The sequence below is a fragment of the Malania oleifera genome, chromosome 4, assembly GCF_029873635.1.
Source record: "Malania oleifera isolate guangnan ecotype guangnan chromosome 4, ASM2987363v1, whole genome shotgun sequence".
Lineage (NCBI taxonomy): Eukaryota > Viridiplantae > Streptophyta > Magnoliopsida > Santalales > Ximeniaceae > Malania > Malania oleifera.
In genome coordinates this window covers 120,266,712-120,284,353 of record NC_080420.1, presented here as the reverse complement: position 1 = coordinate 120,284,353, position 17,642 = coordinate 120,266,712, and the positions used below count along the sequence as shown (strand labels likewise).

The window sequence follows — 17,642 nt, the reverse complement described above, 5'->3', positions numbered from 1 at the left end:
TTCTACAAATTCCAAATCTTTTCAACCCTCCCTTGAGCCTATTCATGAATGTAAGTCAATCCTCTTAATGTATGCCTCTGCTTCTTAACCCCCTCTTCTAGCCCAAGTTCATATTATCAAATCGCGCCCACAATTAAAACATAAAAGTAATTTTCTAAACCCTAGAACAGCTTAAGCAAAGATTAATTAGCCTTATAGCGTACTCAATGACCTCTCAAACTTGTCCCAATTCATCTTGCCAATGCCAAATAAGACCTTGGGCTTTTGTGCACCCCTTTTGTAAACTTTGGTTGGCTGCCATGCCATCTCTCCCTGGCTTGCCCTAATATCTTTCTTGAATTAAGACTTACTTATTTGAATTATCTCAAATAAGTTAAAAACCAATAATTTAATCCCATGTAACATCTTCCTTTGTTAAAAAAAGAACTAAATTACCTAAAAATTATAATTAGATTTTGGAAGAATGAGAAGACATCATTGTAATATATCAATATAGATTCCTTCCTTTTCCAATTCACAAAATAATATGTACTTAATGAGACAGTAACTATGAAATCAATGAATGCAATTTTTGCTTTCAAAGCAATCAACAAGCAAGCTCTTTCATGCATGGAGCCAATGGGACAAAGAATCAATGGCATTAAGGTAAAACATAAGGTGAAAGAACAACGAAGTTTGCTCAATCATCCATGAAGCCTAGGGTTACAAACAAACAACAGGGCATTTGTCTTTGCCATGTTACACAACTCAGACTACCTATGACAATATAAATTTTCTTCACACAAAAGTTGGAAGCCTCAGGCTGCTCTCCCATTTTTGAGAATAAGATTTCCACAACATGCCAAAGTCACCTGCTAAAACAATCCCTCCCCTGGCAGGAAAATAAAATGAGAGCACATCAACCACAAGACAAATAAATGAGAGGGTATATATACATTGAATGACCAAACTTCCATTGGAAAATGATGGCAATCTTTCAGAAAATTAGTATTTTCCCCACTTGGCTCAGGGGGATATAGCTCAGTTGGTAGAGCTCTGCTCTTGCAATCCCCACCCAGCTTCTGTCACTTATAATTTGCAAATATTTATACAAACAGAAAACTTACGCAGTTCCTCGAAGGAAATATTGCTGACACTTTCGCCCGTCTTTATGAGGCGAATCTTCCCTGCAATGGTAATAAACAAAGCAAGCATGGTAAGGGTTTCATTCAAACGTCCACATAATTTAATGACTATCCCATCTACATAACCAGGAAATTCAAAATTTACCCTCAAGAGCCACTTGCAAACCATAACCAAGGCTGTATTTACAGTTCCACAGCTTTATTATTTATTTATTTGAGATTCGTAATATGGACACTTTAAGACATATAGAAACCAATGTCTGTGTTGCTGTGTGCATTTTTGGTTATAGTTAAATAGCTACCCACGTTAATATGTGGGGCAGGTTCTAGAAAAACAAATAATCTCTATTATCTTCCCAATTTATTCTGTACAAGATTGAGAAACGAAAATACTATAAAAACAAACATGCAGATTTATAACATTACCTAAGGAACTCAATGTCGCACAAGATTCAAGTTGGCATATGTACCCCAAGAATCACCAATTAAGGGCAAATCTTATTCTGCTGATCTGCTCTTCATTTTAATTAATGGAAAATTGAACTTAAGGAGGGCATCATTATGATTCTAATGTGGATGGAAAATGTTACAAATAAATAAACACATTGAAACTGGAATATCCACCCTCCTTAACAAGGTCGGCTGAATCATAGTATATAGGTAGCAAATGCTGATTTAGCAAACTACCAACAGCATTTGCAGCACATGACAAATACTTTATTGCCAATAATATCATGCATTTATCCAAGAATATTATGCGGGGTTCAGGGTCTAAATTAATCTTCAATGAAGAATCACAATGTTGTTAAAAATGTAATAATGTTACAAATTTGGGATAGGCCAATGGTCATCATATATGAGGCAACTCTCAATTGACAGTCAGAAAATGTCATAGCCTAGAATAGAATGCTCTAGCAAATTATGGATAGCCAGAGAGAGTTGGCCAACAATTTCGAGAACAACTTCGATATCACATCCATCCTCATCAACAAATCTGAGAACCTGTTAACTTGTGTGACTCATGAAGCTGAATCAGTTTTATTTGTTGCTATTCTTTAGGAGCTGGATCAGTTTTATTAGTTGCTATTCTTTAGGAGCTGAGTAAGTTTTATTTGTTGCTATTCTTTACGATTATAACCATTTCTTCATGCTGATTTTTAGACACTTAGCTGTTATGCTCAACATGTACAGATTTTTCTGCAATTCATTTTTCATTATGTTGTATAAATAGATAGTTTGTTGCTCAATAAAAATTAGCCTTCTGCAGTCTCTAAATCAGCTTCTCTCATTATCCTTAGTCTTTGTTTTCAAAAATATCCAACAGATTGATATCAGAGCTATAGTCTTGAGGAACCTGTGAGATTGAGAGAGCTCAAACACAACAACCTATTCAGAATGAATTCAGAAATTCATTCACTGCAATAGCACCTCCAGTGTTTGATGGAACAAATTATCAGATGTGGGTAAGAATGGAAGCCTATCTTGATGCTAATGATCTATGGGAAGCTGCTGAACAGGTATATGAAGTTCCACCCCTGCCAAACAATCCAACTCTTGCACAAATCAAAAATCAAAAGGAGATGAAGCAAAGAAAATCAAAAGCAAGAGCAACCTTGTTTGCAGCAATCTCATCCACCATTTTTACTAGAATAATGACACTGAAATCAGCCAAGGAAATTTGGGATTTTTTGAGGCAAGAATATAAGGGAAATGAAAGGGTTAAAGGGATGCAAGTGCTGAATTTGATCCGAGAATTTGAGATGCAAAAGATGAAAGAATCAGAAACAGTCACGAAATATTCGGACAGACTTCTTGGCATTGTCAACAAGGTAACATTCCTTGGTACTGATTTTTCTGATTCTAGAATTGTTCAAAAATCAAAAGGTCCTAGTCACAATTCCTTAAAAGTTTGAGGCTACAATTTCATCTTTGGAAAACTCAAAAGATCTGTCAAGCATTATCTTGGCAGAATTGTTGAATACACTATAGGCACAAGAACAAAGGAGGCTTATGAGACAAGAAGGATCTGTGGAGGGTGCTTTTCAAGCCAAATCACAAAACAACAATAGTGGCAAAACCAAACAAAACAAAACAAAAACAAGCATGGAGGTTATGCAAGCAACAAAAAAAATAGCCAAAGCAGCAACACTCAAGTCTTTCCACCTTGCTCTTACTGCAAAAAAAAAAAAAAAACAATCATCCACAAAATAAGTGTTGGTGGAAGCCAGATGCAGGATGTCACAAGTGTGGTCATTTAGGGCATATGAAAAAGATATGCAAGACTCAACAACAACAAGGAGAAGCCAAGGCTACTAAGGATCAACCTCAAGAGGAGCAATTTTTTGTGGTATCATGCTTTGCCACCAACAGCTCCACAGAAAGCTGGCTTATAGATAGTGGGTGTACAAACCACATGACTTGTGATCGAGAGCTCTTCAGAGAGCTTGACAAGATTGCTATTTCTAAAGTCAAAATTGAAAATGGAGCACACATTGCAGTAAAAGGCAAAGGAACAGAAGCGATTGAAGGCCACACTGGTCTGAAATTTATTTCTAATGTTTTATATGTTCCTGAAATCAATCAAAACCTTTTGAGTGTTACTCGATTGTTGGAGAAAGGCTACAAGGTGCTGTTTGAAGACAAAAACTGTGTGATTACAAATACAAAAGGCATGGAGGTATTCAAAGTTCAAATGAAAGGCAAAAGCTTTGCCTTGGATTTGATGAAAGAGAAGCAGGTTGCTGTACACAAAGAAGATAGCAATACAGTGCTTTGGCCCAAGAGATTGGGGCATTTCCATCATGCCGCTTTACTTTTCATGAAGAAGAACAATCTGGTGAAATGCTTGACTGAATTAGAGGAGGAGCGTCCTAAATGTGCTGCCTGTCAGTATGGGAAGCAAACCAGACTTCCTAATCAACAAAACAAGGCTTGGAGGGCTACACAGAGGCTGCAATTAATACACACAGATGTGGGAGGACCAATGAAAACACCATCATTGAATGACAGTAAGTATTACATAGCTTTCATTGATGATTACTCTAGAATGTACTAGATTTATTTTATGAAGCTTAAATCTGAGGTTGCTGACATCTTCAGGAAGTTTAAAGCTTCGGTTGAAACTCAAAGCAGATGCAAAATGCAGGTGATCAGGTCTAATAATGCAACTGAATATACCGCTAAAAAATTTAGCAAAGTTTTGTGAAGATGCAGGCATCGAACATCAATTAACAGCACTTTACACTCCTCAACGGAATGGTGTTGTAGAGAGGAAAAATCGAACAATTATGGAGATGACAAGGAGCTTGCTTCATGATAAAGGGCTGCTGGAGAAATTTTGGGCCGAGGCTGTAAATACAGCAGTTTTTCTGCTAAACAAATCGCCAACAAAAGCTTTGCTGAAAAAAACTCTATTTGAAGCATGGTATGGCTATAAACCAAAGTTACTTAATCTGAAGACATTTGGTTGCCTATGTTTCTCTTACATCCCTCAAGTAAAGAGAGACAAATTGGACACAAAAGTAGAATATCGGATTTTTGTATGCTATAGCTCATTTTCAAAGGCTTACAGGATCTACATACCACAAAACAACAAAATAATTGTCAGCAAGGATGTAGAATTCCTTGAGTTAGATAACTGGAGTTGGGAGAATGACAAGAAGCTTGAGGTTTAGGAGGAGAACGATGATATGGATGATGAACCTGTTAGAGGAACCAGATCACTCTCTAACATTTATCAGAGGTGTAATGTTGCTGTAATGGAGCCTATAGGGTATGAAAAAGCTGCAACTGATCAGAAGTTGATAGCTGCAATGAAGGAGGAGCTAAAGATGCTTAAAAAGAACCAGACATGGGAGTTGGTGGACAGACCAAAACACAAGAAAGCTATAGAAGTCAAGTGGGTTTATAGGACCAAGCTCAATCCTGATGGTTCTGTAAACAAGTACAAGGCAAGACTTGTTGTCAAGGGATATGCCCAGATGTTTAGGGTAGATTTTTCTGAAACTTTTGCCCCAGTTTCCAGGTTGGATACCATAAGGACGTTGCTGGCTCTTGCTGCATAAAAAGGCTGGGTTATACACCAAGTGGATGTCAAGGAGGAGTGTTGACTGGAGTAACTCATGAAGCTGAATCAATTTTATTTGTAGCTATTCTTTAGGAGCTGGATCAGTTTTATTAGTTGCTATTCTTTAGGAGCTGGATCAGTTTTATTAGTTGCTATTCTTAAGGATTATAATCATTTCTTCATGCTGATTTTTAGGCACTTAGCTATTATGCTCAACATGTAGCATATTATTCTGCAGTTCAGTTTTAGCAGATTTTTCTGCAATTCAGTTTTCATTATGCTGTTAAATATATAGTTTGTTGCTCAATAAAAATTAGCCTTCTACAGTCTCTAAATCAGTTTCTCTCATTATCTTTAGTCTTTGGTTTCAAAAATATCCAACAAAATCATATCCAAAGATTGCATGAGGAGCTAATGCAAATGATTGAGCACATGTCGACATTCTCTCCAGCTTTCCAAAAGAAAGAACAGAAATGCAGCACCTCAAAGCTCAGCTTAAACCTGATAAAACAGCTTAACCATTTGCAACAGATCATAGAAATTAGTTGCTACTTTTCCACTAAGGGGCAAACTAGATAGTAAAAGAGACCACTAAGAACCAATGCTACTGGTCTTCTATATGGAAGGATAAATGAAATATCATTGTAAAAGAGATAATCTGTTTAACATACCATCACAACGCTACTGAGAACCAATGCTACTGGTCTTCTATAAGGAAGGATAAATGAAATATCATTGTGAAAGAGATCATCTGTTTAGCATACCATCATGACGCACACATATCTCTGGAACATTTTTTACTTCACCATTGATGCTGTCATTGTAGACTCTAGTTTCAATGTCACCTTCAACATAAACTGAAGAGCTGCATAAATCCTCCATTCATGAGACAAAAACTGTAGAAATAAAAAACAATTGTATTAAATGAGTTGGGATATACTTCTTCACAAGTTGTTGAACAGCATAAGCCCCTAGTGGTCCATTATGCACTGCAATTCGATGCCACTGAGCTGGTTTTGGCAAGTCTTTTGCTCCCACAACCCTTTGGTCAAACATGCCTCCTGTTCCAACTGTAAATATGGTCACAGTTTTGCCATTTCTCAAGATCTTCTGAAGAGGGGCTAGCCCAACCTTGCCACAAATAATTGCCTGTATAAAAACACTGCAACATGAGACAAAACTTTCATTTGATAGAACACGGGACACCCTAATCCAGTTGGAGAGTGCAGAGCTAAGCTACATGGTATCAAACTAAATGCTTATATTGGTGGCTCTAACTTAATTGAATCTAATTCAAAAGCTTTAATTGACATTCTAAACGTGGAATTTGATACATGGAATGTAAGGGCCTGTTTGGTTACAGATCCAAAAAGAAGTTTTTGTATTGTTGTTCTCAAAAATAAAAAACAAGGGATAGTATCATGTATTTTTTATATTCAAAGATGTGTTTGGTTGGCTATTTTTCAAATTGTTCCCGAAAATGAAAACAGTGAAAGTACATTTGGTTAAGGTTGATCCAAGTGGTATTTGTTGTTGATGATGATGATGATGATAATAATAATAATGATAATAATAATTTTTATTATTAAAAAGTGAGTTATACGTCACTTATAGCCAATACCCCATCTTTTCATTGTATCTAGGAAAGCTTATACGAAAAAAAAAACTTAAAATCATTTCCTAAAAACCTATATTTTTTAAGGTGTTTTTGGATAAGTTCCCGAAGATAATTTTTTAAAACACTTAACCCAAAACACGAATTTTGTGTGCCCTCTGTGTCTTGCATCCAAAACTTTTACTAAACATGCTCTGAGATTCTGGTAAAGTTTCAAGTCTAAAATTTTTATTAAACCTAATTTAATTTCATCTATTTATACACATACATAGTTCCCATCATTGATTATCACATTTAGACGTGACTGTAACCCTAGATACTTGTTAGCTATCAAAAGCCTTTTCAAAATTCCAAAAAGTCAGCAGCAACAATGAAGATATAGATATTCAAAAGAGGAAAACAAAAAAATTACCAACAAGTACACATATAATATCCATATAGCATGACCTTTCTAGAAGCCTGCCAATTCTTTTCCAAATAGCTTCAGGAAAGGGAACAAGATAAGATGTTTAGAACAGCATAGCTTCTTATCCAAAGGGATGCAAATTTCATGTATTATGTTTCTTTACCAAGGGGGATATTAAGATTTCTGTTTTCTTGGACAAAACCAAAACATGGGACATTTGATTTGAATTTTTTAGCCTTTTTATCATGAGTATAAGCCAATACAATTGACACGTTTTATCTGGTGTGCACATGCGTCCATGCTCACGTACAGTAGCACTTTTGGGCCTGCTAAAATACTCAGGGGAAAGCCTCATGTGACCGTGTCAAATATCCTACCCCATGAGGTAGCCTTTTTTGGATTATTGATGTTAGATTACCACTTCACCTAAAATTTTAAGTTGTTAGATTGTAGGACAACAATGCATATCAAACTTTAACACTCCCCCACACGAGTAGCCCGATGACACATGACGATATAAACACACGATAAACAACACCCATTATAGGGAATATAACAATTTTTTAAACACCACAAAATAAACGACGTCAACAAGACTAGAACCCAACTCTGATACTAGGTTAGATAACCACTTCACCTAAAAGCTTAAGCAGTTAGATTGTGAGCCAACAATGTATATCAAGCTTTAACAATTGAATATTGGTTAAAGCACAATTTTTAAAATTTTCTTTTCATTACCTAGAAATTTTAATTGTCAAACTTCAATTTCTATATATATATATATCATTTTGGAACACAAGGAAGGTAAAGATATTCCACGGAAATTGAATAGTTATGTTGTGTATTATATATTTATGTAGCACAATCTTTCCTAACTAGGAAAAATCTTAACACTCAAATTTTATTTTGTTTCTTGTCCTACATTTTCTTGATGAGAAAAAGGAGGCCATGGATGAGTTAGGATGTTTGATAGAAATTGAATGGTGCTAGTATCTATTATATATTCACATAGCACATTTTATACAAATCCACGGGCAATGACAGAAGAATTGCAAAAAAAAAAAAAAAGCACTTCAAACAAACTATCATTTTTAATGGCTCAATATTCATTAAAGCAGAATCGCTAAATGAAAATTCAAAGGTGATCCTATCTACCATTTCTAGTCATTCTCAACTCTTTTCTAATGGCTCAATATTAGTACTGGATTTGGATATGTTCCTTCAAATACAAACCAAACACAACCAATGGATACAAAAATATAACAATAACATCAGTCAAAACCTCACTTAATTCTTCAGTCAATCCAAATATCAAATACCTTGTGCACGCCACGGAAACCCCAGCCCCTTCTGGGATCCACCCCTTGGGGTTGTAATTCTTGCTTGTCACCGAGAAAATCATCAAAATCAACTTCTCCTTCGTTGTTCTTGGCAGCATCATTCTCGCCATCGAATGACACAGTAGAGCACCATGACCTTGAGCTCCTTTGCACGCCCACCGCTAGAAATTAATCACAAACCAACACACCCACTTAAAAAATTTGTTAAGTTAAGAATATCCGATACAAATTACGTTGTGTCTACCAATTGTTCGACTAAAGTCCCCTTAGAACATCCAAACTAACAACAGAGAGAGAGAGAGAGAGAGAGAGAGAGAGAGAGAGAGAGAGAGAGAGGCAGAGTGACCTAATGAAGAGCCGTCTTTCGCGGGAGAGGAGACTCTCAGAAACTTCACAATTCTAGCAGCGACTGAACTCATTGCGGGAAGAAACAAAATTAGGGGAGTGGAGGAGGGTAGAAGAAGGGTTTTAGAAATTAGAAGTTAGAAACTTAGAATGAACACATGGGATGCAGACCGGGTCGGCCGTTGTGTCTCAGGCTTGGACCCGGTTCGGGCAATATGGGCCACCGGCTCACTGCAAAAATTTTCGGTCCAAAAAGAGATGGGCCATAGAATCACATGCACTGGTTACGCGCAATGGGCCCAAATGGTTCACAACCCGAATCGTTTCATTCAAATCCATATTACAATTGGAATTGAAATTAAAATTAAAATATATTATATTAGAAATAGAATATCAAATTCTTTTTTTTATTTTATAAAAATGAAATCGAAATAGAATTGAATGATTGGTATATATATATAAACACAAGAATGAGTTAATTTAGTTTGTCAATTAATGCACTATGCAATACAAAAACTTATATAGTTTAATAAGAAATGACAATATCATAAATCAATAATTAACATATGATTTATATTATTATTAATTTTTCTTAATATTAATATCATTGTTATCATCTACTTTTCGTTATACTTTGCATATTATATTTCTTGTTCTCGTTCTATTTTTCTATGACTATATTTCAATATTTATTACATTTTATCTTATGTTTTATAATAAGTAATTTTATTATTAAGTAGTTTATATCAAAATATAAACCAATTTCTTATTATGCTTTTTTAAATTTCAAAAGATTCTTGCAAACTAAATACTAAGAATTAAAATTGGGCATTTTGATTTCTCTCCCTAGAATGAGTAGAACCTCATTCAAGAGCATCCATACATACTATCATTGCCCCTCCCTAGTTCTTGTTTATCGTTTTCACTCCTCTCTCCGGTTCTTTCTTCTCTCTTTGCATCACTCCTGTGATGGCCGATGACGAATGAACAAGCCTTTAAAATAACTATTCGAAACTGAGGTCAACCCTAACTACTACTAAACAAACAAGCTTGAGCAAGTGTGATCATGATTGATTTGAATTTGACTTAAACTCTTGTTCAATTAAAAATTTAATAAACAAAAAACTTAACTCGTTTGCAGTCTTGAATTTCAGAATAAGATATTGGGATATTTTCAAGTCAGTTCAGTTCTTAAAAATATATAAATTTTTTTTTTATTTCAAAAAAATTATAAAAATTTTTATTTATTCTTTAATTTTAACATTTTTTAATATTTTTCTAATTTTTTATATAAACGTGGAAAAAATAGGAAAAAAAATAGTGTTATTTTAATAATCCTCTACACAACTATAAATAAAAAGGAAAAATTATTTACCAAAACTAAATAGGAGTAGTCATGAACAGTTGTGGTAAACTGCTTTTGCTTCTAGTTTTTTAATTTTTATTTTTTTATTCTTGAAAAAATTAATTAAAAAAACACTCCTTATCAGAATCCATCTCAGGAGTGTGAACTGAACACCCAAATTATAGATTTGGGATTGACTAGCGGCTCATTTCAGCAGCACCTAGCGGATCTATCACCAAAATATATGTGAGGGCTTGTGCATTTGAGAGAGAGAGAGAGAGAGAGAGAGAGAGAATCAGAGCAACTAATTCGTAAGATCAAAACATTCATACATGAAGAGAAATTGGGAATTGTTACACAATTTTTTTCAGCAATTGCAAGATGTTATTTTAAAATGATATATCTTTTATTTGTGCGGATTTAAGTACTAATCTTACATTTTATAATTAGTGGAATCTAAATCGGATATGGAAAAAAATGATTTCTTATAACTCTTCTGTGATGACGGTGTTTCAGGTATCCTCATGTTAAATTTGACAAGATGAAAACTGATGCTGGAGATATCAGTACAATGAAAGATGCTGGAAATATCAGTGCAGAGAAAGGCAAAAATGTGATACAAGAACAGAATATCAGTGATGAATTTTTTGCTAATACGTGGCTTGAGGAGATGAGGCTGTGATATAATCCTTGTAACCATGGGTAGCTGTAAATTAATCTTGTAACTATTTTTCCCTCCAAAAGGAATGGGAATCTGTTTTGTTTTCTGTTTTATTTTTACCAGCTAGTGTATATAATATGCTGGTATGAATTTCAGAAAATACGATTGTAGTTTTTCTGGTTCACTTCTTGGTTTTCTTCTTGATTGTAATTTCTAGTTCTCTTCTTGATACATTCAACAAAATCAAAAAGAGTATTCAGTTTTTACACCTTATCTCCCTGTTTCATTAAAAAACACAGTTTATTAAACACTCAGAGCACCCATGTAATCACTATACATGCACAAATTGCAAATTTGCATACAGATTTCATGACAAAATCCAATCCATAGGAGAAAAAGGATTGCCATTATATTTCATATTTGAAAATATATATACACAAATAAGTGCAATAACCAATTTACATATGTTTTGACTCTGAATGAGAAAGATTATAAAGAACGGTTCTTCCATGTAAGATCTGAAACCCACCAGTTATGAAATGTCACAATACTACTCTTAACTCACACAAAGTGTGAAGTATGCATTGGTATACATCCTAATAAAGTGAGTTAGCACCACTTCAATGAGTCTAAATATTAATATAATATTTTGTAATTAATGGTTTACAAGTCATGTGTGCACAAGCCGTTCATTGAAAGTATTTTTTCCAAACTTGAATCTACTGCTTATGATAAGGTTAAAGCTCATAGAAAGAAACGTGAATATGCATGCATCTGAGAAAATGAAAAAGAAACTTTGCAAGTACTGTGAGATCTCACTGGAGAAAGGCGATGATGGGTTGTTAGTGCTCCTTGCGGAATTGGCCAAATGCTATTTTTGGCAGTTTGGGGCCTTGCAAGGTTTACATAAACCGGAAACTTTGAATGCGTCGCATTCATTAGGATTGAACATGTAATTGTACCTGACAGACTTGGACGCAGAAATGATGTAATATGAATTGATTATATTTGGCATGTGCAAAAGAGTTTTTCACTCGTGTGTATCAAGCCCACCCATGAGCTCCTCCGATCCTAACAAACTTACCAAATTCTAATATTGAAAACTGCAAAGAGTTAAGGAACAGATCAAGGTTCAGATGCCAACATCATAGAGGCAGGGATGCACGCTACTGAATGTAGAAATGTCCTAAGAACAGGTAAAGAAAATAATGCAGCACAAGCACGCAGCATGTCTGGATACAACAAGAATCACAAAATAGCATGATGGATATATGCGGGATCTGTTCTTGAATGGGGAATCCAAGATTAGCTAAATCTCAACATTTAGACACACTCACAACATTTAAATAATCCTTCAGTATGCTTGATTCAAAGAGGAACCACTAAAATGGGTAATTATAAACGAAGGCAGACTATAGAATTAAACTTTTTATCTTATATAGCAGTCTTTACCTTTTGATCAATAACGTATCTCCCTTAAATCTGGGATATTGCTTCTAACCTGTTCATCATGATATTCCAGAGAAGCCAAAAGTTTATAGCGGAGAAAAGGAGCCTCTAAGTTGTATGGTCATCCCAAAGAAGCTATTCAAAACCAACATCAACCCCAAAATCAATATATCCCTTCCGCCACACCAAACCCTCACCAACGACTTCCTCATGCTAGAGGAGAAGGAGGAGCTGCATTGGGATGACGACATGGCAGCATCACTGATCCAACCATCCATATGGCGGAGCATGACCATCAACTTTAAGAGGTGAAACGTAGTCAAGGACAAAGGAGCACAAGCTTGCCATACATGATCTTTGCCACATGGAACAATTCCGTGAGGGCCAATGACCTAGAAGACGCCTAGGACAGCTCTAGGCTGCCTGACATAGTGAGGAGTTGTGGTTTGCATTGTCAAGCTTCCATAAGAAATAAAATAAAATAAAATTAAGGTGCTCTAATTTATTACTATCATTTTTTAGTGTAGGATTTGTGGGGAATGAAATGGATTATCAATCAATTGAATTTTATTTTATTGGTATGGAATTTCTAGAAGGAAAAAAAAAATCCCAACTAGATTTTAATAAGTGACCATTGTTTAATTGTCTCTCTCTTTTCTTATTATTATTATTGGGAAAATCCTAACCCATTCCATTGGACTAAGCATGTAAACTACTCTATCTGGGTAAGAATTAAACTACCATTTTTGTTTAGCCCAAACGAGTGGATTAAGATTTCTCCAATACTTCTACTAGTAATACTAACATAAGAAAAAACGCATTCAAACAATAGTAGTTCTATTAAAATTAAGGGTAAAAGTCACTTACCACTCTTGAGGTTTAGTAAAAAGACTTCCCCTGAGGTTTCAAAAATCTCAAGGACCTCCCTTGAGCTTTAAACAATTCCTCAAACCTCCCTTGAGGTTTACCACAAAGACACAAACTTCCCCAAAAATTAAATGTTAGGAGAGGTCTATGGGATTTTAAAAACCTTAGGGAGTTCAGTGTCTTTTGCCCTAAGATGAAATTAATGATCCATTTTCCACCCTACCAATTTTGCACTAAGTATAAAAATTTTAAAAATATAATCCATTTCTTTCTCCACAAATTTTGTAGTAGAAAAAAAAATGAAAAAAAAATTCAGAGCTTGCCAACCTCTGTTCGCCATTCTTGGAAGGCACCTTCAAAGGCTTGATGAGTGCAAAGCACAACTCCAAACCACGTCAGAAAGCCCAAAGCTGAGCCTTGTGGCCCTCTCTAACGCCCTTGGTCCAGGTGGTAGCAACCAAACGAGTTCATGCTACCAATATTCTTAGACATGTTCCACCTCTTCAAATTGACGTTCATATATCGTAAAAAAAACACAATCAATGGTGCCGCCATGTTGTCTTCCCATTGCAGGTTTTCCTGTTCCTGCAGAATAAAAAAGCCATTCATGAGGAATCGGCATAACAAAAGGGAAGGATGATTGTTGATGGAGTCGAAGTCAATTTTCAACAACTTTTGTATGAGCAAGACAACATTGGAGCTCCCATTCTTTACTATCAACTACTTCAACTCTGGCATATCTTGGCCTTGGTACTAATTACCTCACTGGGAATATCTGAGCTTTGCTTGGTAACTTTCCATTTCTCGTCAAACTTTTTGTAGTTGAGAACAGTTTGGGAGGAAACATTCCTGAGAGCATTTTCCGAATTCAAAACTTTAAGATTCTACTAACTGGTTGTGAGAGATTTTCTGGTACAGTTTGTGCTTGTCCTTACAAACTCACCTCGATATTTCATTTGCTAGTTTCAAAGAACCAGCTAGTACGAAGATCCTCTGGCATGGAAAACACTTCCTCGACTCATACTTTCGTTTACAAAAAACAAAAGATTCGATGGCTGCATTCCAATTTCATTGTCCAAGGCTTCAAAACCAGAAATCATTTACTTGAGTTTTTAATGACTTCACAGGGCAAGTTCCAAGGGATCTGGGAAGGCTGTGAGCTCTTGCCTAATCAAACATGGCCACTAATAAGTTGGGGCTGGCAGGCGATGGTGATGGCTCGAGTTTTATTGGTTCATTAACAAACTGTCCAGGTTTGGAATGAGTGGCATTTGTGAAACAATTTTCTCAGAGGAGTGTTGTTGAACTATAGTGCCAGTCACTCAACCCAAATTGTCGCTCTAGCCTTAACAGGGAACAGAATGCATGGAAGCATCTTATCAGGACTTGGAAACCATGTCAATCTATAGGTTTTGGGTTTGGTCAGAAAGTATCTCTGTCATTTTCCTGTTGATATTGGAAAGCTTCAGATTGAAAGGACTGCGTTTGAAGGGGAACAGATTATGAGGAAAAAAAATCCTCATCCCGTTGAAACTTAAGCTGATTAAATTATTTTCATTTAATGACAACAACCTGTCTGCAGTAATCCCTCCACGTCTGGCAGGGTGTGAGAACCTGTTATAATTGGGTCTTTTTAACAACCGCCTAATCTGTTGAATCCCCAATGAAGTTATGGGTCTCTCCTTTTCTCAATTTTCCTTTAATTTAGCTGAAAATCCTTGATCTGTTTGCCGCAAGTAGAAACCAGCAATCAGATAAACATTGAAGCTTTGGATGTTCCTGATAATAGAAAGACAAAAAAGACAATGTATAAGACTAGCCAGCTTATAAAAAAAGATTAGAAGACAATATCTATGGGCAGATTTAGTTCAAAACTTGCAAACTTGAATCCTTCTCAAAATTTAACTTGAGGTTTATCTATACCAGAGACTAAAAAAAGAAATTTCAGCCATGTATGGATGTTAATGGAATTGTAATTTAATTCCTTTGTCTAGAATTAATGTAGCTTTAAGAATTCACCTGGATAAGGATATCGCTGACATTCAACATCAATGCGAGATTAATTTTAGGAAAGAATACCACTCCTAATCCTCACCCCTACATTTGGGAGCTTGGTGTTTAGACCTTGGATTTATATATATGTGAAGTTGGAAAAAATAGAATACAAAATTGTATTAATTCAAATACACATGAATCCAAATTCATTCTCCCAAACACAAACTAACCCCATGTCTGGAAGCTCGGAATTCAGATCTCAGATTTGAAATTATGCGGATTTGAATAAAATGCAATACAAAATTGTACTAAATTTCATCCAAATCCAAGGTTCGAAATTCATCCTCCCAAACACAACTTAATTTAATTTAGAATGAATTTTCAAGTCCATGGCTATTTTGCTGAACCAAGGAATGCAACTGGAATTGAGGTCTCCAGTTCCAATTCCAAAGGCCAAAACCCAATTCCATAAACTCTAAGCACTACCTTAGAATTTTAATGAGTTCAGAAGCAATATAGTATTATGGCACATCCCTCCCTTCTCTAGATTTCAGTGTCTTAACCTTTTAACCTTTATATTATTGGGCTTTTAACTTGAAATGCAGTTGTTTTATTATATTCTTCTGATGTAAATGAATCAACCTGAGGAATCATGTGAAGATTCGTTCTACTTTAGCATGCATTAGATCTATGTTTACTTCGATACAGCCATTCCTATTTTTATTATTCCAGATCTTAAACCAGGGCCTTTCTGATTGCACAGTACTGAACTCATAAAACAATATCACAACTTAAAAGCGTCACAAATTACAAATGCGAACTCGTGTTTGTAGAAAAAACCAAACATTCAGCAAATTCAAAACCAAACAAATTAGAATCTTAACGCAAAATTTTGATTCTGGAAAACATATAGATTTATAAAAAAAACAAAACTGGAGGTGCGGGGAATCGAACCCCGTGCCTCTCGCATGCGAAGCGAGCGCTCTACCATATGAGCTACACCCCCTTGTTGGTTTAAGATTTCTTAAAAGTGTTATCACTCAATCTTAAAAACAAGTAATAAAATTAGAGCAAACGCATTTACCTCCCCTCTCCTGGTATTTGGAAAAAAAAAAACCAAACCTACATGAGATTTTGAAAATGTCATAAACTTCACTTAAAATTTGATAAAAAGACACAAATCTCTCTTCAAAAAACTTGTCTTTTAATAAAATATAAGAAATGGTTTGTATCTTTTTAACAAACCTGAAGGGAAGTTCTTAAATTTTTTGAAATTTTAAGAGAGATTTTTGAAATTTTTAAAATTTCAGAAAAGATCCTTATCTTTTTACCAAAGTTCAGGAAATGTCAGTGTCTTTTGCTCATAAAATTATATTTTGATTTTTTATAAAAATTTAGATCTAAAATTTAAAATTCATGTATCAAATACAGTGCATGATGCTCTTGAGGGCAAGGGATATAGGACATAACCCCAAAATTTAAAAGTGATAACTATGGTATAGTGATAACAATGTAACACGACTCTCTAAATTTTATTTTTGATTTAAGAAAAAAAAAACTATTGGAGAGAAAATATGCTAGACTGAGGGTATTTTTGTTTGATTATATGAGCAACTATAGCTGCGTCTACCCCCGGGCGCTGGCTCAAGTGGCAAGGGCGGATCCGGACGTGCTCGTGACCCAGGTAAGTGTCCCGAGTTCAATTCCTACCTAGCTGAGCAAATCCTGATTTACCTTCCTGCAAGGCCTTAGGATGAGAATTATGGGGCGTGGAATTAGTCTCCGCTGTGGTGCATCCCAGGGCTTGCTTTGGTAGATGCCGGCGAAGGACACCTAGCGTTAATCAAAAAAAAAAAAAAAAAAAAAAACACTAGAGGTGCATCTAGAGCATTCAAAACCAAGTTGAGGCAGCTCCTTTTTTAATAGTTTTTTAATTTCAAAAAATAAGTGTGGTAAGAATTAGAACAGCAATTACAAAATAATTATAAGAATTTTTTGGGCATTCAAAAAATCAGTAAATTGATTGAATTTCGATCACTAGTTTTAGATATAATAATAATAATAATAATAATAAAGAAAAAGGAAAGATTGTTTATGACTTAAGAAGTGTTAAAGTGATTCATCTTTTAGAGGATGTCCCAATAGTTTAAATAAAATTTTCATGTGGAATGTCTCATTTGAATTTTAAAAAGACAAGGATATATGAAATGAAAAATAAACTACTATATCTTGTAATCTTTTGGTTTCAAAATTTTTTATGTTTGCATATCATTCCTAGAAAGCATTTCCCATTTGAAAAACCTTGCCAAATAAAGAAACAAGACTTGATCTGAGATTATGAAACAAATCCGCCCTCACTTTGCTTTCTGAACAAACTCGACGCAAGGTATCACTCTGATTTTCTGACCCAAAGGCTTCTGGAGACCCAC

At 35.1% G+C, this 17,642-nt stretch overlaps 1 protein-coding gene and 1 non-coding gene across 2 annotated transcripts; both read right to left on the bottom strand.

Annotated features, from left to right (window-relative positions):
* Nucleotides 1-568: 568 nt before the first annotated feature.
* LOC131154003 (single-stranded DNA-binding protein, mitochondrial) lies at nt 569-9,054 on the bottom strand. Its single transcript, XM_058106455.1, has 6 exons — nt 8,898-9,054; nt 8,531-8,712; nt 6,131-6,339; nt 5,955-6,055; nt 1,107-1,166; nt 569-871 (listed from the first exon to the last, which is right to left on the bottom strand). Exons 1-6 carry the CDS (start codon nt 8,968-8,970, stop codon nt 855-857), a joined length of 642 nt encoding a protein of 213 aa, XP_057962438.1. The 5' UTR covers nt 8,971-9,054; the 3' UTR covers nt 569-854.
* A 7,092-nt stretch (nt 9,055-16,146) lies between these two features.
* TRNAA-CGC (transfer RNA alanine (anticodon CGC)) lies at nt 16,147-16,219 on the bottom strand. Its single transcript has one exon. It is a non-coding gene; the product is annotated as a tRNA-Ala (tRNA).
* Nucleotides 16,220-17,642: the final 1,423 nt, after the last annotated feature.

Bases quoted from the DNA above. Each gene is read 5' to 3' on its own strand.
- LOC131154003 (XM_058106455.1), bottom strand. From the start codon at position 8,970: ATGAGTTCAGTCGCTGCTAGAATTGTGAAGTTTCTGAGAGTCTCCTCT. The intron at 6,340-8,530 runs GTATTTGATATT...GTTTTTATACAG, and splicing joins GTTTCCGTGGCGTGCACAAG to GCAATTATTTGTGGCAAGGT. The intron at 6,056-6,130 runs GTATATCCCAAC...GGATTTATGCAG, and splicing joins GTTCAACAACTTGTGAAGAA to CTCTTCAGTTTATGTTGAAG.